Raw genomic sequence first — 26329 nt, 5'->3', positions numbered from 1 at the left:
ACAAAACTGTGTCTAGACAGTCAGAGATCTGACCAGGTTCTGAAGAGACTCCTTAGGGACAACAGTAAAAGCTCTGACCCACTTACACATACTCACTCTCTCTCTCTCTCTCTCTCTCTCTCTCTCTCTCTCATCCAGAGCCCATTTCTGTGAGCCACACACACCTCACTAAGCAACTTCAGCCTTAAAGGGATCTTCTCAAAGCTAATTGAAAGAAAACAAAAAAACAACACGAATTCCACCAAAGCAAGCGCAAATCAAAGCTCTCCACTAAAACAATCCCACTCAGCTGCAGTTTCCTTCAAACACGCCTTTTATCCACATTTCCCACTTAGATTAAAAATAACAACAAGTATAACTGCGAAAACATCACCCATAAGGGAGAAGTCTCATCTCGCTATGAATATCAGCTCTACCACCCACTCTGAGTGTTGTAAATGACGGATCAGAGGGGGTCTGGCTGGAGATAACTGCGTTTGAGAGAAAACAGTATTAGACTATAATGTAATAAGAACAAAGCAGACGCGTAGAACAAGCAACATACGCGCTGCACCTGTGTTTGATAACACTTTATTTGAAGGCTATCTCGGTGAGGACTTTGTGACACAAGCATAAACATTGAATACTGCTTTAAAAAACAATAGATAAGCATTTATATATACATAATATTTTTCAAAAACCAATAGATGACTATTTACAAACACATCCATTGGTTTTCTTTATTTCAGTATTCGCAAGATGGCATTAGACGTTTAATGAAGTAACTGCCACTGTGTGGACATAAAGGCCCTTAAACTAAAGCGACAAACATTTGTTACATTACACTGTTATGCAGCGTTATTCCCTAAGTAGCGGAGCCGAGATTCAGTTAAAAACACCATAAATCAATTCTGTATATTTCTACTTAAGTTAGATCACAGTAATCCTTAATTAGATTACAGCCTTATATGTCTCCTTAATAGAAATTCCTCATCAGCCTAACACTGTATCTATACTAGTTGCCAGTACTTTTACTTCTTATGATACTTAATTACTTTATGTAGTTACATTAATAGAAAACTCTGACTTAAGGAGTGTTTTACCATGAATATTTAAACTTCTGCTCAAGTGCAACACTTCACACCAGTGTTATAAATGAAAGATCGTCCACCTCTTTAATGGGCCTTCATGTCGTTTCAATGTCATCTACTTCATAAAACATCTTGTGATTACTGGCATGAGCTATTAATGAATACTCAACTATTGCTTTTTAAATGTGTTACTCAGTGCATTCAACATGTGTTTTCGGCTGAAATTAAATAGATAAATAAATAATCAATTGACTATGAAGAGGAAAACAGGGCGACTGGGGTCAAATCAGTTTATGGAACAGTTGTAGCTGTTTATGGAAGAATGGAGGGATGAGAAATGAACAAATTAAAGGAAAACGTACATAAAAATAATGGATTGGGAAAAAGCGAGCAATGAAATGGTTCAAAAACCTAAAGGAGAAACTGACAGCTGGTATAATTCACACATCCAGAAGTTTATTCACGGTTTGATGTTGGTCACTTTCCTATAAAATTGACCTTGTACAAATTTGGATCCTAGTTACGGCACTAGCTGTCACCATGGCAACATTCACACGTCTGCATGCAGCTGTCGATCGCACCAATATGAGGTTTTTCAACGTCAACATGTGAGCGCAGCAAAACAGCGCCCAGCAGCAGTGAGACAGGAGCGCCTGCAGTACCTCGGCATTGTGGGCGGGGCCTTTCTTCCTGAGCGATGGCGAGGGTTCTGTCGAGTGCTCTGTCGAGTGCATAGCTGCCACACCTCCGTTCCTCACGCACTCCGCCGACGGGGACTTTGGAACTGTCCACACGTGAGCACCATCTACAGAGACAAGACAGGCCATAAGAGAACTGGGGTGTCTGCAGTGAAGAGCAGAGGAGCTGATCCTGAATCAGGCTGGAGCTCCTCTCTCAGAACCAGCAGTGAGGAACCATCACAGTCCAGAGCTGATCTGAGATCAGACACTCAGGCCTGACAGGTCAGCATATCGTAGCTTTGAGTAAAAGGAACAGTTTGGTGAGAAATCAACACAATTTTACCCTAAACGCAAATCAGCCAGAACATTTTTTAGTGTCTGAGGTTTGTTTAGTTTTGCACCGGTATTAACAAGTATTAGCATTAGCATTAGCATCATGCCAGTTAGCACTGCGGAAAACCACAATGAGTTCTTACATCATTTCAAATAGACTTGTTAAAACTGACATTGTTAAAACTGGAGCCTGAATTTTGTCCATAATTCTGTCCACCAAACATGTCTTGGCTGATCTGGGATGAGAGGAAAATTGTACAAGTTTGATTTCTCATGAAACTATACTGACTATTACACAAAGCTAGCGAAAGCTGGAGCCCAGAGAGAAAGTTCCTCACCGCAGTTTCAGACGTTTTGAGCAGCTGGGATCGCGCTACCTTCTTCTATAATGCATTAGCCACATTAGCACTTCTTCACTGTGCTTTTACAGAGAGTGTTCGTCTTAAAGTGACAGTGCTAACTAGCAACGTCAGCTTTCATTCATTGTTAAGCATAGCATGTCTGAAGTATTCCAGGTTTGCTTCTTCAAGGGAGAGTGCTAACTAGCAATGCCATCCTCTGCCCACTGTTAGCCTTGTCAGCACTGCTTGGCTGGACTATGCCCTTAAAGAAGGCTTTCCAGTGGTAGTGCATGGATAACATGGATAAGTGACCTCCAGGTCTACAGTGAGCTGGAGGAAGACTCTAGAACAGTGGTCACCAACCCTGCACCTGGAGACCCTGCAGGCTTTAGCTCCAACCTGATTCAACTACTTATTGTTGGTTAGCTGAATGAGGTGTTAGATGTAGGTTGTTGGGAAGACCTGCAGGATGGTAGATCTCCAGGAAGACGGCTGGTGACCAGAGCTCTAAAAGAAGGGGGTGATTATTGGATTGGGGCAGTTGGGAGGCAGACAAGGACTTTACTAGCCATGAGGAACATGGGATCATCATCATCATCATCGCTATCACCATGAGACGACACTGATCCAAGCACTGACTCCGAACAGCTTCACTTGAAATGCTCATCTTCAGATCTAGTGAGCGGAAAAGCTGATTCCAGAGCAGTGATTGGGCGTCCTTCTCAAACTTGGTTGGACTTGACGTCTTACTTGCATCAACATATGGTTGCTTGTCTCAGATAAATCAGTCCCAAAAATAAATATAGAAATGTGTATCTATATACATCTGTAAAGATCAGGGATCAATCAGGGACGGGCCATTCACTCACACTGCTATCTAGTTAGCAATTAGCCAGTTACCTTAGGATTCAGCTTGAAATTGCCCCAACTTGTGTAGTGCCTTGGTAAAAATACCTGTAAATCACCTGAATAGAACACCTTGTATATCTAGAACTGGATATGCTAACAGTGAGCATTGCTGTTTTAAGAAAAACTAGTCAATTGGTTCAGGAATTCCTGATTTAAAAAAAATGTACAGATTCCATGGGATTCTGCTTGGAATATTAACATCTTTGTTTCCAGAGTAAGGACACAAGTTGGTACAATCACACTTAGCCACAGGAGGGGCAGCTCTGCTAGCTGAGTTTCACAAGAAATATATTTGATTTTAATTAAATACACATTATACGTCAAAACGTTTGTGTCCACCTGCTCCTCCAGTGTTTCTTCTGAAATGAAGGGTATTAATAGGGAGTTTGTCCACACTTTGCTGCAGCAACAGCCTCTACTCTTCTGGAAAGGCTTTACACTAGATGTTTAGTTACGCATTGCTGTGAGGATTTTATTGAGCATTAGTGAAGTCAGGTGCTGATGTTGGATGGTCAGTTCTGGATCACTCCAACTCATCCCAAAGGTACTGGATGGAGCTCCATCACTCCAGAGAACACAGTTCCACTGCTCCACAGCCCAATGCTGGCAGCCTTCTTAACCCCTCTAGCACACGCTTGCGTGTTGGGCATGGTGACCTTAGACCTGCACCTTCTCTAGAGCGTCCCATTCTATTGGTTAATGCTTTTCTATGGAGATTATACAGACTGTGTAAATAATCTCTAATTGTTCTTGGCAACCACAGACATAACATTTCTCCTCAGACATCCCGTTCAAATCATTGCAAATGTTCAGTATGATTCATCAAGATGTCGGGCAAATATAAACATTCAACTAATCATGCAGCGGGAACATGCACAAGACACACTGGTGCAATTTAGTGGTGATGTGTGACCCACAGACTTCATGAAACATGCAGAGAAGAAATTTGCTATTACCTGGTTTAGCTTCCCCTTTTGCTCAGTGGCCTGGTTGTAAAGTCCCACCCCAATCCCTTCGCCCTTTCACAAGCCCAATCGGCAAAATCAGGTCCGGCGTTTTACAGAATTCCCCAATAAATTCCTTCTCAATTTATGTGGTGTATTACGAAGGTAGTCATATGCAGCAAGTCATTGAGTAGAGATGAACTTTATAACCTATGACAATTGTATGAAATGACATTAGCTTAGATGGCAGAACTTCTGTCCATAACATTTGAACTTAGAATCAGTCAATGAACTGTCCAGTTAAACCTTTGACTGCTGTGGGTGTGGAGCCTACATGGTTCAGGAAAACGACTGAGAAAGGAAATGTTCCATCATCACATAAAACTAATCATGTCTAAGCAACATGGCAGACTCTGTGACCTTACCATTGAGTCTTTTTTACAGAGCATGTCTATTTGATCTTTGTCTGAAACCTTCTCAGCCTCAGCCCAAAGGATAAAATGAGGAGGATAAAAGAACAGAGAAGCACCAGGCCAAAGCTGCTTCGAGAGAACAACTGGAGCGAGACAAGCCAGAGAATTTCCCAGCAAGGAGAATCGCATCTCTGCGTTTGAATGGGTCACTTAACATCTGAAAAGCTGTACAAAAGTTCAGTCTCAATGAGGGGAAATCTGGAACGTCGCAAGGCATACTAAATTGCATCCACAGAGAGGAAAGAAACTCTAACTATTCTCCCGAGAGGTGCAACCTACTGCTGGTTCCATCACAGGGCATTCGCGACTTCGGTCCCTGGAGAGGTCACAGCCATCCCGAGGCTGGGAGTCCAAGAGAGCATAATTGGCCTTACTTTTTCTTGATGCTCGCCCACAAATGCACAACTCTGCTCCTGGAGGGCCGGTGTCCAGCACAGATTTTCCCACTCAAACACACCTTAATCAATTCATTTTTTAATTGACAGATTAAGTGGGTGTATTTCAGTAGGGGAATTATCAAGCTGTTGCACACCGGACCACCAGGTCCAGAGTTGTGCCACCTTGTTCTGGCCAAGGTGGGGGTCTGTTACAGGATTTTGCAACAGTGGCAGTTTAAAAAATGCGGTTGCGCTTCATGTGTCTCGGAGGAAGCACATGCTAGCCTCGACCCTCTCAGCTTGGTAGCATCACGAGGGGGTGACCTAGCTAGCAGGAACAATCTGTCAGAATGACAGTATGGACAATCATATAGTGATCTGCTACAGGCTGAGCTGGCCTCTAGAAGCTTGTGAGGCCATAGCTGGCCATGCCAGGAGGATCATGGGAGGCCCATGTCTTCTGGAAAAGGGACTTCTTGTTGTTGTTACTGTTGTTGTTCATTGGTTTGATATATATGTGTATGTGTTTATTATGTTATTCTGTGCTGGGGGATGTGGGTTGTTAGTGTGTGTTGTGTGGGGGGGTGGGTAGCATGAAGGCTGTGGTTAGTGGTGACCTCCTTATTGAGTTCAGTGCTTTGTATGAGCCTTTCTGCCCTGGCGTTTATTAAAGAGCACTTCTCATGGTGGAATCATGGCCTCCTCATGTCTCACTCTATGCTGATGCTACAATATGAACATTATACAGCACTTTTTTAAATGACTGTCAGAATGACTGTTATAGAGCACTTTTGTTTTTAACTTTTGCTTCAATTTTTTTTCTATAATCAATTGCATTGACAAATACAATTCTGCTAACCAATCATTGCAGCACTAACTTTAAAATAAAAATCCCACCCCTACACCCTGGTACGATGCCCTGGGTGAGACAGGTGATGGCCCTGTAAAGTATATTTTCATCGCAGAGTGTGGAACTGATGTGCTTGAATTTTCAGAGGAGCTGGAAATATTACCTTGAGCCTGGGTGTCTATAGAGATATTAGAATTTTTTAAACCTGATTTGTCTGCTTTAACTAATCTTGACCTGAACCATCTACACACATACACACACACACTTTCTAAACTGCTTATCCTCCTGGGTCACCGGGGGGAGCTGGAGCCAATCCCAGCGGCCACTGGGCGGAGGGCAGGATACACCCTAGTCAGGTCGCCAGTCCATCGCAGGGCAGACAGACAGACATATACATCCACACTCACTCACACCTAGGAGCAATTTAGCCTGTCCAACTGGCCTGACTCCATGTCTTTGGACGAGACCTTCTGAATGCACTTGAGATTTTGTAAACCATACTAATGCTATGGTTAACGTATAGTAGCAAAAACATTAAATATGATTCATCAAGCAGTGTGGTTAGTAATTCAAAAACGTACAAAATATTAGTACAGATATCTGCAAAAAATAGCATTAGTACGCCAAACATTCTGTAAGTGTACACTTTCTCAAACACGATTAAACTATTAATATGTCTAAACTAAACTGATTATGACCAAACTAGTTTTATACTACAGCTTTTAAGCTAATGCTGCTAATGAACAGGACAAACTAAAGGCAATGAACATGCAAGTCGTATGACTTAATCTTCAGTAGAACAAAAAATAATAGATCAGCGGAGGAATTTACGTTACTGACTGAGGACCCATCAAATTCACAATATTTACACACCTGCTAGAAATTGGATTCATCATTATTCATGCTATTTATGCAATCTAACACTATTAACATTCTGTCTTGACTTTCACTTCTTTTGAGTTCAGTAAAATTAGGTTAGTAACAGATGCAAAATTACAGATATGAACATGAGCTACAGTTGGTGGAAAATCATATGGTCCAGACTGTATAGATTTATTGTCTAATCCAACCTTACCTGAAAATGCCAGTGTACCTGTATAAACAACATAGAAAATGTACAGTGTTGTTGGTGTAACTCACTGCTCTTCTGAAGCATTAAAAGCTATTTGGCTCCTAATAGCACCCCCTTGTGGAGAATCTCCAGCCTGCTAAACATGAGCGAGTGAGTGAGTGAGTGAGTGAATGAGTCAGTGAGTTAGCCAGGGCCACAAGGTGCTTCATGTTGGTCCTTTAAGAAAGCCAAACCCACATAGAGAAGCTGCTAAGGCCATGTAAGGTTTGCTCTGAAATGTTTTATTGGATCAATTTTGTGATGTCAATGACAAGAATGAGCAGGCATGACCATGTGGTTCTTTGGCATGTGGTTACTCCAGCATAGACACACAGCTCACATGCACTAGAAGGCTGTGAGATATTTAGCCCTTTCTGTCAAACAGCACAGAGTGTTGAGTAAAAATGGTACATTGTGGCCGACCACACAAAAAAAAGAAAAAACAAAAACAACAATACAGAAAAAACATACAAATGGATTAAGTACAAACAACAATGACGACAACTAGACAACAAAAAACATAAATGTAGGGGTGTAAAGATGCATCAACATATTGTGATGCATCAATCTGAAGGTGATAATTCAATTGCATCTATTTTGGAGTGTTCATTTGCCGAATCACATGCGACTCAAAAATGTATGCGCTAATTTTTTGGCCGAAAAAAAGTTCTCAGGCTACAATTGTGTGACAAAATTCTGAACACCCCTGGTGGGAGTTTAACACATAGCAAAATACAAATACAAAATGGGACTCCCCCAATATGTTAAATGCAGCAAATAAACAGTAATTGTGTATTAAAATGTGCAGCAGTGTGTCTCTGTAAAGGATGCATTAAATTAAACAAAGAGCGGAATTTGACCAGGGGTGTCCAAACTTTTGCATAGAACTGCATTTCTAAATGTGAAAAAAATTGTTCCATTGTTTTTACTGATTCGTTTGTCAAGACTAAAAATACACAAACTTGACAGTATATTTTGTCATACTTGTGCATTTAGTATATTTATTATTTAAATCGTACTGATTTGCGGTTATTTGATATTTCAAAACGCACTAAATCATTTCCTAAATAACTGTAAATACAATATACAAACTTAAGGTGCTGTTTATTGTCACATTTGTGTATTTAGCGTACATCTAAAAATATTCATCCTGGATTGTACCAAAATAAGTGAATGGAACTGAATCGTGGTGAAATCAGATTCCAAGAATTCGCTGAATCATTTCCGTAAGAATCGGAATCAAATCAACACAAGGACAGAGATATTTACACCCCTATAAACATGCAACACACATCAAAAACAAACCCCTTCAGCAACATTTGTTGCACACATTGAGTTGCATGGGGCCGGTGATGTATGGGCAAGGGCCGCAGTCTACCTCACTTGGGCCCTTCTCAGCCTCGCAATCAGGGCTGACCGGGGACCCCTGGGGGCCCGGAGTCTTTATGGCGCCCGTGTTGGACTCACCGGAGGCCGGGGCTTGGTTGTGGGCATGGCTGTGGGTGTGGCTGTGCTGCAGAATGCTCAGGCACTCCCCCAGGCAGCTGAGGGTGGCAGCTGAAGTGGCTTTGAGCAGCAGAAGGTCCTGATCCAGACACGATACTGAACCTCTACGGGGTAAACCCTCTATAGACTGGACCAGCGTCTTCTGCCTGGCCTCGGCCTGGGACATCACCTGCGGTCAGAGAGAGAACAATTTTATGGAACTTTCTTCTTCAGTAATAGCTTTGCACTGGATCCACAAAGCTAATGCAGCTAAGAAACAAATGGGTAAAGGTTACACCTTTGACTCCAAAAAATTAGGGTAGCTTAACTCCTATAACAATTGGAGACTCAGATCGGACTCGCATCTCAGAGACTCAACACTTGACTAGCACCTCAGAAACTAGAGATTTGACTCGGACTCACACCCTAGAGATCTGACCCTGGAATCAGACTTGCATCCCAAGGACTCAAGACTCAGCTTAGACACTTACTTCAGAGACTCGAGACTCAACTCAGACTTTCACCTTAGAGACTCAAGACAATACTTGGACTCACAACTCGGGACTCGACTTGGACTGTCACCTCGACATTTGAATCAGACTCGCCCCTCAGATACTTGAGACTCGACTTGGACTCTGACCTCAGAAACTCGAAACTCAACTCAAACTCACATCTTAGATACTCGAGACTCAACTTGGACTCTCACCTCAAAGACTCGACATTTGAATCAGACTCTCACCTCAGAGACTTGATTTGGACTCTCACCTCAAACACTTGAGATTCAACTCTCACTTCAGAGACTTCAGACTTGACTCGGACTCTCACCACAGAGACTTGAGACTTGACTCGGACGTGCACCTCAGAGACTCAAGGCACTGGACTCAGACTTGAATCTCAAGGACTGAAGACTTCACTCACACTCGCACATCAGAGACTCGACATTTGAATCAGACTCTCACCTCAGAGACTGAAGTCTCCACTTGAACTCTTACCTCCTTGACTTGACATTTGAACTGGACTCACATCTCAGAGACTTGTCACTCCACTTAGATTCTTACCTCAGAAACTCAAGACTCCACTCGAATTCTCATGTCAGAGACTCAAGACTCCACTCGGAATCTCGCCTCAGAGAATCGACTCTACTCTGATTCGTACCTCAGAGACTGAAGACTCCATCTAGATTCACATCTCAGAAACTCGAAACTCGACTTGGACTCACACCTCAGCCCTGACATTTGAATCGGACTCACATCACAGAGGCTGCTGACTCGACCTGACTCTGACCCTCACCTCAGTGACTCTATTCAGACTCGTACCTCAGAGATTTAATCGAAATTAAACCAGACTTGCACCCCAAGACACCTGACTCGGCACTGACCTGCACCTTAGAGACTTGTACCTCCAGTGCTAAAACTAAAAGAAGCAAACCTTAGATACTAAACAAGCACTGACTGATCCACTACTTTTTGGCAGAGGGGGAAACTGGGTAATCTGATTTTTAGCAGAACTAATGCAATTCCAGTCTGAACTGCATTTATTTCAATTTCATCTGTACAGCACTTTCTACAGTACACATCACCACAAATCTGCTTTACAGAGAATACAGAGTACTCATTCATATTTATATTCCAGAGAAGACATTTTAGCTAATCCTCCTTAGCACACAATGATCTGATCCAGTAAATAGAAAGCTAAATTAAATTAATCATTACAGTCTGCTCTGAAAGCGTGTACACACCATCTGCTGTCTGAATGCAGTCTTAGTCGTGACTTAAAAAGATCTAAACTGAACTTTTAATTGGCTCTAAAACTTCGACAGTACATTCAGATTCTCCACAGTCCAAAAACACACTGGCCTTTCATCTGCGAGAGTGCGTCTGTGAGCCCCCCACACATACACTGCTGTATGAGTCATCAGTGTAAAGGCAGAGGGTTGGGTGACCGTGGTATGTGTGCTGGATTTGGTCTTAGTAAGATCTTTAAAGAGGACCGGTCACACTGTCCGACTGCCATGATCGATTTTCCAGCTCAGAATAAATACCGAACGCTTTGCATTATAATTCTGGGAATATTTACCCGTTTTATTAAAAAACCTGTAAAGCTGGATTCCTACGTGTCCCAGAGCTCCTTTGCACTCTTGAGATGTTGGGGTGTGGCTGTATTGGCACAGCACAGATATAGCCATGCCCCTCATTTATTGTGGGGCATGGCTATTAGCTGACGTGACTGAACTGGCGGTTGGTGCTTTCCTCCAAGTGCGTTCGGCTGTCCAATCATGTTGCGTGAGCGACAGTCCTGGCGCTGGTGGTATCATGTGACTGGGGGAGTCCTAACTAGTGGGTGGAATTAGATGTCACTAAATTAGGGAGAAAATTGGGGAAAGTGTGTACATTTTTTGTGGAATTAATCAACGTCTTCACTCCGTCAATCAATATGCTGAGCTGTGCAGAAAGACATTTGATTTCAGACTGTCGATGAAAGAGGCTGAAAAGTTGCGACTGCTATAAATAACCTGAACTGCAACAAAACACACCATTTGTGCTGAGAAATATTTGGACGTGTTCAAAACACAAAAAACATTAGTTCAAAGCTCCATGAAGGATTGTGGACATTTGAACTAGCATCAGACCGGAACTTAGTATTTCTATGAACAGAACTCAAGCTGAGGTCGGTAAGACCTAACGAACACCGCTTTAGCTGCTAGGAAGTGGACAAGCTTCATAATGTTACAAAATGTGTGTCCTATTTGAGCCAAGATACCCGAAACATACTGGGATAAATTTGTTTTGCATTTGTAAGCTGCTTTAACGGTGCAGTTCTCTCTCATACTGCAGCTGGTCTCTTCTATCACTTCCAACATGAACTCTGGCTAAAAATTATACATTAAAATGTATTTTTTTAATCACTTCAGAACAACTCTGAAAATGTACATGTGTTGACACTGCTGTATTTAAACTAAATACACAGATGAGCCAAAACATTACGCCTATTATACTGATGGTCCTCCCTGTGCCACCAACACAGCCATAACCCAGTGAGGCACAGGCTCTGAAGGTGCCATGTGGTACCTGGCACCAAGACATTAGCAGCAGATCCTACTTTTTTATTGCACTCTATTTAGTATTGACAGTCATTTAAATCTCACACAACTGGTCAACATAGAAAATCATTCTGGAAAATCTTTGTATGTCCACAGGGGGGCCCAAAGTTTCCAGAATTTGTCCATTTGGTGATGTAGGTTGTAGGTCAGTTTTTCCCAAGGGAAGCAGAGTTGCAGCTTGGGAAAGCCACTGCTCAAAAGATAGTGGAGAGGAACTGGCCCATCGAATTGGGGTACATTTTTTGCCAGAAATGAAAACATTAGAAACAAAAATTTGCCATCGGTATCAAAAATACGTTCTGCTCCTAGTCCCAAAAGATACAGGGCAGGGAACTTCTGAAATAGTGTTTGAAAGATAGTCCCAGAAAAAGCCAATAGCAGTAGATCTTTTAAACCCTGAAAGTTGCGAAGTGGAGCCACCATAGATTGGACTTCCTTGTTCCAGCACATCCAACAGAAACTTGATCAGATTGAGATCTGGGGAATGTGAGGCCAGGGCAACTCTTCATGTTCCTCAAACTGTGTGCAGTGTGGCAGGGTGCATTATACTGCTGAAAGAGGAGTGGGAATACTATTGCCACTAAGGAATGTACCTGGTCTGCAACAACATTTAGGTAGGTTGCCTATATGTGAAAATGACGTCTACATGAAGGCCTGGACCCAGAGTTTCCCCAGCAGAACTTCGCTCAGAGCATCACACTCTCTCTCTGGCTTGTCTTCTTCCCTTAATGCATCCTGGTGCCACCACTTCCCCAGGGAAACCCTGCACAGGTACCCGGCTGACCGCGTGATGTAAAAGAAGATAGGACTCATCGGACCAGACAACTTGTATGCCCATTGTTCCTCCCTGGTCCACTGTAGGTAGGTACTCATCACTGCTGACCCTGAGACCCCACAAACTTTGCTGCTTCAGATGCAACGACCCAGTTGTCTGGCCATAACAATTTGGCCTTTGTGAAAGTTGCTCAAGTCTTCATAGCTGCCCTTTTCTCCCACATCTAACACGTCCACTGTGAGAACCAGCTTACTGTCCAATATATCCCAGACTTTGACGTGCACCAGAGATAATAAAAGTTATTTGCTTTGTCGATGAATCGTAATATTTTGGATCATTGGTGTATAAAGCCTGCTCCCACCACTACTGTGGCTAGTTCTGTATTTCCAGTTGGTAAGATTGCCATTTCTGTTGTGACTGAATTTGAAGAGGTTGAGTTGGTGGGTAGGAAGTGTATAGACCCTATGCTTCATGTCACCATGGTGATTCTTGAGAGCTGAGTTCTATCGCTGTTGGAAACATGACCAAAGACATTATGGTTTTTCCTCATTTTATTCTGTCTAATGGCCCTTACAATAAAAAACAAGCTTTTCAAACCACCGGCAAACCGGAGACATGAATGTCTCCCATTTAATGAATTAGGCTCCTAAATTAAAGGGTTTAAATGCAGTTAAAACAAAATCTAAATGTGCACTGTGCAAGCTTTTAAAGTTTAAGTTTGTGCTAAGGAACATATTTCAGAAAACCCAGAACAGCTGAACATGTTCAGGCACTCTGATGTTGAACAAGCTGTGACAGGAGAGGAAGCAAAAATAGCACCGAGGACCAGAGCCTACTGAAAGATTCTCTGGTCTGGGAGTTCGAGACTCTACGGTTGTGAAATGGTTATGATATATTGATGTACTGGATGACTTATACACCGCAGCCATCACCATACAGTGATTAAAGATGCATATGGATATCAGAATCATATTAGCATTTGCAGATTATTTAAAAATATAAATTATCAGCATCAAACAGGTGTTTAGATTTGGCAGATATTTCAACCAATACTTCAAACCAATACATCAAGACATATTTATTATAATCTGGAAGAGCAGAGGTGTTTAGATGATGCTGGGCTACAGTGCTAACATGCCTGTATTTAATTCATTTTGCAACCCTCCACAAAACCCTCTGTCATGCTAATCCAGTTAATCCAAGTAGTCCCAAGCTATATATTTTATAAATGCATCTATATCAGCATCATCAGATACACACATGAAAAGGACCAGATATCAACCCACAGTTCCCACATCAGTGCTTTCCAAAATGTAATAATACAAAGCCAGTTAATGTAACACTAACACAATCTCCCCAAACACCATGCATCATCTCCAAAAGTTAATCCACACAGACTCCACACAGACTTCACCAGGTCTCTCATAAACTACGCCACGTCACCCACTAAGTAGACAGCAGGTGCTATATAATTTATCTAATGTCCATTTCTTGCCATGGGCACTGAACTGAAACAGGCCAGATAATCTGGTATGGCAGTCAAAGCAGAGGCAATTTCTCCCCAGAGCATTTTCTTTTTATTCAAAACTGAGTTTTGCTATAGCTTGATTTTGAATTTTGAGGTATGAATGAACTGCAAAACCAAGGTATCAAAACAGCCTACTTAAAACAGGCACTTCAAAAGAATATGCTTACCACTAAGTTTCTTGTCATTATGCTAATACAGGAGTCGGCAGGCCAAATGTTAAGAAGAGACATTTTGTCTTTTCAACAAAAAATCAAATCACCTTGGGAGTCACATTTTATGTCCATTTTACTGAAGTAACGTTTTACAATCTTGTCTGTAAATATGTCTCAGTATGTGCTGATGTACTAGTATAGTCTAAAAACTATAATATAAACAAAAACACAGACTTACTTTGCTCTTCTTTAAGCTTTAGCTCAGCTATAGTTGCTTTTCTCACATCTCCAGCAGGAAACTTTTCCTCAATAGTAGAACAGTTTTTTTGTAAAATGTCTCTCAACGTTTGATTTTTACGAGGCTGAAGTCTCTTCTCATTCACCAGCTTCTTGTTCAAATTTTCCCGTTCCACCTTAAATGGTGCCTGAGGCGCCAGAATGTAACTGCTGCACCATTTAAGGTGGAACGGGAAAATTCAAACATAAACCTGACGAATGAGAAACTGACTTCAGCTTCGCGACTTTTTAGTGTTTGTCAGTTTCTCGTTGCAGATTAAACGTATCAGGAAACCAGCTGGAGTGATTATAAACACAAATCAGTCCATTCGTCTCCAAATTATCGACATTTTATTTTTTTCTCTTTGCCTTTTCATTAGCTACTAGCTAGGCGAGATTGTTGTCTGCGTTGCTATGGTGACCAGCAGTCTGTGCACCAACTTTTAGTGTTAAAGGCCAAATTAACACCGGATTAGACCATTTATGAATGAACTCCAGCATTTAGAACCATTTGTTGTTAAGCTCAGCAAAGCAAAGGAGGATCGTTTTATTTTTTCCTAAAAATCTAATTCTGCTGTGGAGCCGCAACAGGGCAGTAAAAGAGCCGCCTGTCGTCGACCCCTGTGCTAACATGTTCATCTAAAGATACAAAAGCCAAGCTCCCCTGAGCCAACTGAGATTTAAGTGAGGCTTTGTCAGAAAAAATAATATTTTTATAATAATAATTCTGTGCACTGGTTTTATCAGTCCAATAGGAAACAAACAGCAGTTAGCTAGTTCATCAAGGGCCTAGTAGCAAGCAGTTGCATCTTCAGTCATTCCTGAATTTTGTTGGAAACTGTATAACTTTGCTGAACACGGCGCAACTGGTTCTCTAAACCAAGCTTACGAGCCTGTATTTCAGAGTGGTTTTCCGCAGCTTGCAGTGGAACAGGTATAATTTCCAAAAAACAAATAACCTGATATCTCTTTTCTTCTCCGGCCTCTCGACTGCAGTGTTAGTAGATTAGTCGACTAATCTATGCAGCATCCATTACACACATACACATGCTGCTACGGTACACACACACACACACCACCACACCATGCACTCACAGAAAACCAGAGCTTTGACATGCTTTCTCTGAGTTTTGCTGAGTTTTTTTATCTTCTAAGCCTTAGCAGATTTAGAAAGAAACAGTTTGCACTCTGGAAGGCTGACAGAACCTTAGCAGCAGAGATCCACACCAAAGACCTCGCTGGGAAAACTCTGCCAGAGGCTTCATAAAGTGACAGGAAGCTGCACAGCAGCATCTAAATCTGATCTGAATATAAAAGCCCAACTGGCACACTGAGCACATCCATGCAGACTGGGATGAGCTGCTTAAGGTGATTTTAGACTCATTCAAAATGCAGCAAATCACAGTTTACATAAAGTCTACACTGACGCACTTTTCACTGTGTCATCATGAGAGCAGGTCTGAGTTCATGAGTGTGTGTGTTCTTTAATGTTCTGTAAAGTTGGCTTTAGAGGGTGAAACTTTGATGTAACCATAGAAACTAAATTTCACTTCCGTTGCGTACCTAAAAGCTTCCTGCAATGACATGAGCCTATTACTCATCCAATCAGAATGCAGATAATGTACCCTGTGGACAAAACTATTATTTTAACCAATCAAATCATGGACATGAAAGTAAAGGAGGACAAAGCTGCACTAATCTTAATGAACAATGCAGCTTATTGGCTGGTAATTACTCAGCATAACTAGCAAGATGGCAAGTTGGCTGATGTAAACATGACGTCTGTTCGAATTGCCGTTTGTGCCGGTGTTTATTTACTGCCTTCATGCAATGCTTCAGATCTTTCAGTCAACCAACGTATTTAGAGTACATTGACATTTACAATGTAGCAGAGCCGATACAGAAATCAGAGACTGAGAAGATTTATAGTAAAAACATAAATGTTAAAAAGTAATAATAATCATAGTAAATCAATAAATGAATAAACCGTTAAAATTACAACAATACAGTAACTTAAGATAAAATACGGATAAATCAAACATGTAATTAATGAAAAAGAAATAAAGAAATAAAAGACGTAAAACAAAAGACGTAATCTTTAATTTGTTGAGTGTAATTTCAGACATTAACTTCTTGAAGACCTGTGTACACCAGAATGATGCTTCTCTGTGTGACTGAAATGAACTTTTTGTACAGAAATTTTACAGAAATGACCAGCTAAGCTGCTCACAGCCTGTGAGTAGTTGTGGGAAAATATCACCGTGTTAGTCCAGCTGTCATTTTTGAGTATGTGTGTGTGTGTCAGGGTTATTGTAGCTCATTAAAACTATCACTAAAATGAAAACTAGCAGTGAAGAAACATGCTTGTTAACTGTAATAAAATTAAAACCATTTTAAAAACACAAACTAAAAGAGTATGATGTCTACAACAAAACTAAGAAAAAACAGAATTACTGAGATAAAAAAACTTCAGCTTTGTTTTCATTTCAGTGTATGAAATGCAGCAGTGAAAAAAATTCTGTGTATGAATGAAAGGTTGGAGGTGGAACTCTTCTGTGTTTGGCCTATAACAGCACTGAAAACTAACACTGAAACTAAACTAAAAACTAAACTAAAAACTGAACTTAAACTATTTAGGAACTAAAAACAAAACTAAAATGATTAACACACCCTTAAAACTAACCGAGACTAAACGGAATTTAAAAACTAACGAAAAATGCAAAACTATAACAACCCCAGAGAGTGTGATGTGTGTGTGTGTGCGTGTGTGTGTACTGACCTCTTTGACCTCCAGCAGTGTGTGTGGGTAGGGGGTCCGGCTCCGTCGCGCAGCTGCAGGTGATTTGTGGTGTGTGTGAGTGATGGTGATGATGTTACTGGGAGCTGCAGGATGATGTCTCTGAACTCCAGGAGAGGAAGAGGAGGAGGAGGAGGGGAGGAGAGAAAAACTACACACACGACCCTGAGAGAGAGAAAGAGAGAGGGAGAGAGAGAGAGAGAGAGAGAGAGAGAGAGAGAGAGAGAGAGAGAGAGAGAGAGAGGGAGGGAGAGAGAGTGTGCATGTTTATTGAGTCAGTGTGATCAAACCACTTCAGTATTTACTGTCAACAGTACAAGTCACTTTGAAAGAAAAAAGAGGAAAGAAGAGGAGAGAAGAGGAGAGGAGAGGAGAGAACAGAACAGAGTAGAAGAGAAGAAACAGAGAAAAAGAGAAGAAAAAATGAGAAAAGTAAAAAAGAGCAAGAGAAAAGAAAAAAGGAAACGAAAAGGAGGAAGAGAAATGCAGAGAGAAGAAACAATGAGAAAACAAGAGAATAGAAGGAGAAAAGGAAAAAGAACAATGTAAAAAGAGGAAAGAAAAAGAAAGAAAGGAAGGAGGAAGAAGAAGACGACAAGTGGAAAGAAGAGAAGATAGAAAGGGAACAAAAGAAGAAATGAAAAGAAACATCAGGTCAGGCTGTGTAGGTGATACAAGTCTGATGGCTGTAATCAGAGCTGATGGTTCTGTAAAATAGAGTGTATAGCAGAGAGCGAGAGAGAGAGAGCGAGAGAGGGAGAGGGAGAGAGAGAGGGAGAGAGGGAGAGAGCGAGAGAGAGAGAGATTATATCCTGAACAGGAGTTGTAATCAGGACTGTGTTCTTACTGTAATGGCTCTGAGCTCAGTGGTCTGATTGGGACCCTTCACCTCAGTGAGATGAACAGAGTCTGCAGGGTCCAGTGAGGCCGAAAGGCTCAGTGTTTTCTGGGAAAACATGCTTTTTTAATTTTAACTCATTTTATCTTTAACAGAACCATCATGCTTGTTGTACTCAAACTCCGTAGGTATTTTAGTCTTAATCTTATTAAGTCTTGGTTGAAAATAAAAGGGTCGAGATCCTAAAAAAGCCCACCAGAAAATTATCCAATCAGGATGTTTTCTCTGCGGTATTTAGGCAGATACAGCTCAGCGAGCTCTCCCATTGGTTAGGACTTCAGGAGCTGAACTACAGACCTCACACGTTAGATTAACTACCCAAACAATAAAGAGCAAATTTGACTCAAGAAAAGAGGAGAGAAGAGGAGAGGAGAGAAGAAAAGAAAAGAGAAGAGAACAGAAAAGAACAGAACAGATCAGAAGAGAGGAGAAGAGGAGAGAAGAGAAGAGAAGAAAAGAAAAGAACAGAACAGATCAGAAGAGAGGAGAAGAGGAGAGAAGAGAAGAGAAGAAAAGAAAAGAGAAGAGAAGAGAACGGAAAAACAGAAAAGAACAGAACAGATCAGAAGAGAGGAGAAGAAAAGAGGAGAGAAGAGAAGAGGAGAAGAGAAGAAAAGAGGAGAGAAGAAGAGAAGAACACAAAAGAAGAGAAGAACACAAAAGAAGAGAGAAGAGAATAGAAGAGAAGAGAAGAAAAGAGAAGAGAAGAGGAGAGAAGAGAAGCGAAGAGGAGAGAAGAGAAGAAAAGAGAAGAGGAGAGAAGAAATGAGAAGAGATGTTATATTACATGTTAGATTAACTACCAAAACAATAATAAGAGCAATTTCACTCGAGAGCTTTTTCTCAGACCCAGGACCGCTTGCTCCGCGAGTATGTTTGTCAGGTGTGAAAGCCGTTCTCAAGGCTGGGAACAGTCCAGAGAACCGATCTCTGGTCTTTCTGAAATCGTTGGTCTGGGGACCGTTTAGAGAGCCATGTAGCCCTAACACTTTGCCCTACCCCTCTATCTCAACAACAATCAGGACACCCTACCCTTAGACGTGAACACGCAAAAAGGAGGGGTAGAGGTAAGCGGTGGGGGTAAGGGGTGAAATGGGGTTGGGCCTTGGTCTTCTGGAGGTTCTAGATGTGTCACTAACTGAGAATACAAGCTGTAGTCTAAGCAGGTTTCAGGTGGTTGTTAGGAATGGAAAAGAATGGCGGCGGCTCTATTACAGAACTTATTATTGAAAGAGTCACTGTAAAACTGATACATACAGGCTCACATATATGTTTATGGCTGTTATAAGCTTCAAATAACAGAGAACAGAACAGACAAAAAAGGTTCATGTGCTCCAGCATTAGTTTAGCACTAATATACTGCTAGAATCCAATAGGGGTGCTGACGTTATCACGCAGGTGGGGTTTTTGTCTCTTCGTTGTTGTTGTTTTAAAGGTATGAACCCGGACTGAAGATCTCGCTCCAATAACCAGTGCACCACTGTTCTTAGTACTGCAACAAAAGAAACAGAAAAATCTAGGACTTTATAAGGCCGTCTGTTTAAAAAAACACTTATTAAAAAGCCTTTTTTAAAGACACCTGGATAACCCGCCAGAACTAGCATCCAACTCCTAAGGAGGCATCCTCCAATGCCCTGCTCCTCTCCTTTCTTCTGCTTATTCAGCAGGATCTCCATCCATGACCAGGGACACACAGCTTGGTCTGTTTGGGTTGGAAGAGTCCTGCAGAGAGCGTAGGCGCTAGGCAACAGAAACAACAGACTGCAGAGCCACCAGGGAACAGGACCGCAACCAGACAGCGTGATCATCAGGCAACGGAACGGAATCCGGGATGTAGTGCAACCGTTTCTGAACAACAACACACAATCAGATCATTAAGAAGTGATGAAAGGACCTCTGAGAGGAACCAAGACTCAAAAGGAGAATCTCTCTTTGAGCATGAGGAAGAACCACTGAGAGGAACCAAGACTCAAAAGGAGTATCTCTCTTTGAGCATGAGGAAGAACCACTGAAAGGAACCAAGACTCAAAAGGAGAAACTTTCAAAGAGCATGAGGAAGAACCACTGAGAGGAACCAAGACTCTAAAGAAACTCCCTAAGAGCATGAGGAAGAACCATTGAGAGGAACCAAGACTCTAAAAGTTAACACTCCATGAGAACATGAGGAGGAACCACTGAGAGGAACCAAGACTCTAAAGGAGAAACTGCCTAACAATATGAGGAATAACCACTAAGAGGAACCAAGACTCTAAAGGAAAAGCTCCCTAAGAACCCGAGGAAGAACCTCTGTGAGGAACCAAGACTCAAAAAGTTAACACTCCATGAGAACATGAGGAGGAACCACTGAGAGGAACCAAGACTCAAAAAGTTAAAACAGTGCAGTGCAACATTTGGCTTAGTCTGTCCAGGAATGCAGGTTCTTGTGTTGCGGATATACGATACCTTGCCTTTAACTCTGAGTAGTTAGAGTGAAGCGTAAAGACAGAAGGTAATTATAAAAGGACTAAAGCTCACAGCCAAGCGGAGAACACTCCAGTCCATTCAGAGATCCTCTAAAAGTCCAGCTGATGACCCTGCCTGCCTCAGACAGTGGCTTAATTACCCTGATTCCATCACTCAGTGTTTACACTGCAGGCCTTGAAGGAGCTCCAGTAAACAACAAACATGAAATGAATATTGACAGTAATATGTTTATTAACCCAGAGCAATTGGGTTTGACTAAATGTTTGCAGCAAGAGTGAGCAGCAAATAAGAAATCGGATAAAGTGACCTGGATATGAGCTGCATGTAAAGCATTAATCACATTTCTTTTGGTTTTCTAAATATGTGCATGTGTTCAAATGGAACCTGATAGAGCACTAACCAGGAAACAATAGATGATTAACTGTTTTTGGTTCTAGCTAAAGCTAGCTACAGAACCCAGGTAGCAGGGTGACATTGCTCCATTATTGATTTTCCATCAGAATCATCATTTTGGTCAAGGTCAAGGAAATTTCAATGTCAGCATTGTGTGGAGAACCCCGAGACTGGACTTCTTGTTCCAGCACATCCCAAAGATACGTAATCGGATTGAGATCTGGAGAAGCTGGAGGCCAGAGAAGCACCTTGAACTCATCATCGTGTTCCTCAAACTGTTCCTGAACAATGTGTACACTGTGGCAGGGCACCTTATCCTGCTAAAAGAGGCGACTGCAGTTAGGAGATACCATCGCCATGCGGTGGTGTACCTGGTTCACAGCAATCTTAGGTCGGTGACCTCAAACTGACCTCTACATGAACATTTGGACCCAGGGTTTCCCAGCAGAACACTCAGAGCATCACACTCCCTCCACCGGCTTCCCACAGTGCATCCTGGTGCCATCACTTCCCTAGGTAAACGCTTAACACATACCCAGCCGTCCACCTGATGTAAAAGAAAACAGGACTCATCGAACTAGGTGACCTGCTTATATCACTCCAAGGTCCAGTTCTGACACTGCTGGTACACTGTAGGTACTTTTGATGGTGGAGAGGGATCAGCATGGGCACTCTGACTGGTCAGAGGCTATGCAGCAGCACTGTGTTGTGACACAGTCCTCCCGTACCCATCATTAAACATTTCTGTGACTTGTGCCACAGTAGCCCTTCTGTTGGTTCGGACCAGATCGATGAGCCTTGGGCACCCAACATCCTGTCACCGGTTTGTGGATTGTCCCTCCTCGGACCACTGTCGGTAGATGCTCACCACTGCTGACCAGGAGCACATAACAAGCCTTGACGTTTCAGAGATCCTCTGACCCAGTCATCTGGCCATAATGATCTGGCCCTTGTCAAAATCGCTGAGGTCTTCGCGTCTGACCATTCTTCCTCCATCCAACACGTCAACTATGAGAATCAACTGTTCGCTTAATGTCCGATATAGGATATATTGAGTAAGTGAACAGTGAACCCATGGACCTCGACATGCACCGTACAGGATAATCAACGCTAATCACCATCTGTGAGTGGACATAAAGCCTATATATACTCATATATACTCATATAAATGTCTATATGCACCACCAGCACCCATCTGAGCCCGTTTCAGTGCAAATAGGATAAAGGAGCCAGGATTACTAACCGAGAGGCTAATATTAGCAGCACTTTCCTCCAGTACCTTGTTCCTCCACAGCAGGTAATGTGGTAACATCACAGATAAGCATACAGTGATGCTTTTGTTCCTAGTCGGAGTCCTTTAAACTAGCTTTCTGCTCAGAGTGGTTTGAATGCAATTTGATGTCAGTGACCAACTTTTATCATTTTTAAATTTAGTCTAAATAACAGTATATAAAGCAAAATAAAAGAAGAGAACATATGCCCTCGTGCATAATATTAATAAAAAATAAATACATCTACACTGTGAAAAGCTGTGGCATCCCCAAACTTTTGGCAGGCAGTGTGTGTCTGATGACTCACTCCACTGAAGCTTTGTGTGAGAAAGAGACAGATGTCAGGTTGTGATTACTGAGACACAGCTATTAGAGTAAAGCAACAATAAGAGCCTGCTGACACTCAAAAACAAACAAAGAAACAAATAAACAAACACAAACTATAGAATTATTAGAACACAATAAAATTTAATTAAAATAAGTTTTCAATACAAATAATATTTTTAGCATAACAATCTGAGTGAACAGCAGAATCTTTATGAAATTTGAGCATGAATTTCAGAATTTCTTAGTATTTGGTACTTTATGTTCCTCTTTTGCTTTAATGACAGTGAACACCAGATGCTACAAGTTTGTGTAGAAGCTTCTGATCAGTAGATCAAATCCAGCTGAGAGTCGTCTGAACACGAAACACGAGCTTCAGTGGAAGAGATAAGACTTTCAAAAAAAATTTGGCCTCAACATGACCAATGGCCAAAAAATGCTCCAATTTAAATAATGACCTAGAAATACTGCAGAATCTTCTTCTTAATTTTACTTGCCATGTCTTTTCAAAAAAAATCAGTTGTTTATATCCAGGATTAAATGTAAAACATTCCAGTTTTTCAAAGTGGTCTCAGACTTGTACGCCCCACTGTATATTGTTCTGACATCTGATCAGTTGAAAAGTAGTGCCACATTTAAACACATATTTAAAAAACTAAGAATATGATTATTTATATTCAATATGTTACACACTGTGCTGCCCTATTTTTAAGCAAGAATCAGTTAACACATCCTCTACAGAGACCACAGTTCAATATGATATTTTTCTGTTCATCTTAGTACACAATTTCTATTTTTTGCTGAGTTTAACATACTGGAATAAAAATAAAAAACCAACAACGATATGGAATTTAATAAGGGGCGCCCAAACTTTTACAAACTACCGTATATCTTCACTAACTTAAAATAAAACAATAAGGCCCAGTCCCATTTCTTGTTTTTACCCCTACCCCTTGTTTTCGAGTGTTACCCCTTTGAACTGAGTTACAGGGTAGTGGTTGAAATCTTCCCTCTGAAATGGGACCCTCAAATAAAAAGAGCATCACTTCATTAACAGCTACCAGTGCTGCTCTGTAGGCGACCCTGCCAGTCTGCAGTGACAGCAGAGGAGGGTAAAGTTCAGCTCCTCACTGCTGGGCTTTAGTTACATTTAGGGCATCATATGACTTCAAAGAGGGGGGCAATTATTTATTATCACCCACCGCTAATTCTTCAGTGATATGAAGCTGAAGTCAGATATTTCCCAGCTTCTCGTTAGAATTTTCCCGTTCCACCTTAAATGGAGCAGCAGTTACATTCTGGAGCTTCAGGCGTCAGAACTGCTGGACTATTTAAGGTGGAACGGGAAATTTAGCTAGCTAGCCACACAGACATCAACACTACTAGCATTTGTAATGCCTGTTATGAAGAAAAGGACCATAATACACTGAAACGACAGTAAACTAAGATAATTCAATGGTATCATAATTTTTAACGGAGAAAATTCTCACTGGTTTTTCTTTTTTTCTCATAACTCTCTGTCTGGAGTCTCTGAAAAACCTCCGTTTGGAGGGTCATGTAGCCCCAACACTTCACCCTACCCCTCTATCTCAACAAGAATCAGGACACCCTACCCCTAGACCTGAACGAGCAAAACAGAGGGCTAAGGCTAAGTGGTGGGGGCGAGGTGTGAAATGGGATTGGGCCTAAAGGTTTAGGTGTAATGTTTATTCAAGGCTGAAGCTGTTTTCACAGCTGCTGTTTTCTGAAAAGCAGTCATGGTTCTTCATCTTGAGGAGAGTCTTATTCAGTGATGAGAAAACACCAAAGCTCATTCAGTGACCACACAAATTACCGACCATTAGCCTCCCTCCATTAGCCTTGTGTTCATGCCTCTGTTATATACCTGTGTGTCCAGGTTACTGGTGCTCCGGTCCACACACAGGTGTTCATCAGAGTCCTTCAGTTTCTTCACCTGTGAAAAGAACCAATCAGATCACACGCAGTCTGATACAGTAGCACAGCTCCATTATCATCAGTAAAGCTGCAGGTTTATAACATCACAACTGCCAGTAAAGCTGCATTATTAAGTGGTTAAGATGTAAGCAGAGTCATTCAGAGTGGTTTGGTGTGATATTCTCTGTTCTAGAGTCAGAACTGTTCACAGTGGTGGTGATAGGAACCAGACGTCCACCTCTAAAAGCTCCCTCACAGAAAGTTACTACATGAAATGGTTATGAATTCACTGCCCGATGACTGAGACACTGTTTTACGTTTTGAGAAAATTAAACATTTTTAAAGCCGTTCATGGTGGAGGGATACATGCAGGGTGTTGTGAAGCAGAATAGTCCCCCAAAAAAAACCGGATTATTTCAGATTTTCCACTATTTTCCATCATCAACATTCCATATAAACTCAGAAGACTCGTGTAGGTTCACTGGAGGTTCTGGATAGTAAATAAAATGTCTATATTTGTGTTGTAGTCATGGTGACCCCTGGTTCCTATCACCACCACTGTACAGACATTTAAACCATTTCACACCAAACCACTCTGAATCTCTCTGATTACATCTCAAACACTCAGTGATGGAGGAATTTTACAAAACTGGTGAAATTTCCCTGTAAATATTGTTGCTATAGTACAATAATAACAATGACTGTCAGACCGTCAGGTAGGCCTTCAGTCCAGGACATAGACTCCAACGTTTGGTCAAAAACACCCAAATCAATGATAAAGCTAATGATAATGCTACTTTCTGCTTGTAATATGATATATATGAAGCTAATATAAGTGCAAATATATTTTTTTTTCACTTTTCTAGAGTAAACAGAGACTGACTGGCTTTGTTTACATCTCAACCATTGAATTATGCAGTTATTTAGAAATATCGGTGTAACTCCAAACCGCTACTTTAAACCTGGAAGACATCCTGAGAAATGTTTACAGAAAGGAATAAAAATGATTTCTGTGCTTGTTTTAACTGCACAAGCCAACCAAACAGAGAAAGGAAGCTCAGTTTCTTTTGTTCCTGTCTTCTGCCCAATAAGCACTGGGATAGACTCCAGCACCACCTCCGACCCAGAAGGATAAGCGGCTTAGAAAATGCGTGTGAGAGTTTTACTTTGATTATCTGCCGTGAAGAAGAATGCTGGCACACTGGATTGGTGTGAAGTTCCTCTGACTCTTATTTTGTCTCTTTTTTCGTAAAATCTCAAAGTAAGGGTGATTTTGAATTGTGTGAATGTAGCCTGATTGTACACCAGAAAGGCGGAGCTAAAAAAGGAGGGGTTTCTGATAAAGTGGCCAGACAGGGTGCACAGCATGTAAGGAACCCAGAAGCTTCTCATCATGGAGTCCATCAATCAGTAACATGAATATAATGGACAGCTCCACCTCAGTACTCACTTGTCCACCTCTAATTTAGAGAAGGACTGAGCAGCGTGATGGAACCTCACGAACATGAACGAGTGTGAACGCACCTTAGCGCTGCAGTCGGAGAGGCGTCTGGAGCAGGCCTGCAGCTGAGACATCCACATCTGCTGCTCTCTGCTGTCCACCGCTACAGAGAGAGAGTTGTAGGAGAAAGAAGGGAGAGGAGATAAACTGTTACTATGACAACGAGTGATAATTCAGTAACATTCAGGAATAATGTAACACGCTGTGGACGACATTACAGATCACATCAGGACGCTTTTCTGACGGCTCTCAGGAACATGAACTCATCCAGAAACGAGACACCCGTTTCCTCCAGCTCTCAGTCAGAGCAACAATAAGAACAGCCTTAACTGAACTGCCCCCG

At 41.6% G+C, this 26329-nt stretch overlaps 1 protein-coding gene across 1 annotated transcript; it reads right to left on the bottom strand.

Moving 5' to 3' along the window:
- Window positions 1-1506: 1506 nt before the first annotated feature.
- On the bottom strand, window positions 1507-26089 carry LOC118801752 (oxysterol-binding protein-related protein 10-like; the record flags this gene model as incomplete). Its single annotated transcript, XM_036562114.1, is given in 5 exon segments — window positions 1507-1875; window positions 8556-8763; window positions 17184-17366; window positions 24436-24504; window positions 26010-26089. Coding segments are annotated over 5 exon segments (860 nt in total), but the record flags the coding sequence as incomplete, so codon positions are not given.
- Between the last annotated feature and the right edge of the window lie 240 nt (window positions 26090-26329).

This window comes from Colossoma macropomum, unplaced genomic scaffold (genome assembly GCF_904425465.1).
Source record: "Colossoma macropomum unplaced genomic scaffold, Colossoma_macropomum, whole genome shotgun sequence".
In the NCBI taxonomy this organism is placed as follows: Eukaryota; Metazoa; Chordata; class Actinopteri; order Characiformes; family Serrasalmidae; genus Colossoma; species Colossoma macropomum.
Note: the sequence above shows the minus strand (reverse complement) of the source record. Positions and strands in the feature narration are given on the sequence as shown.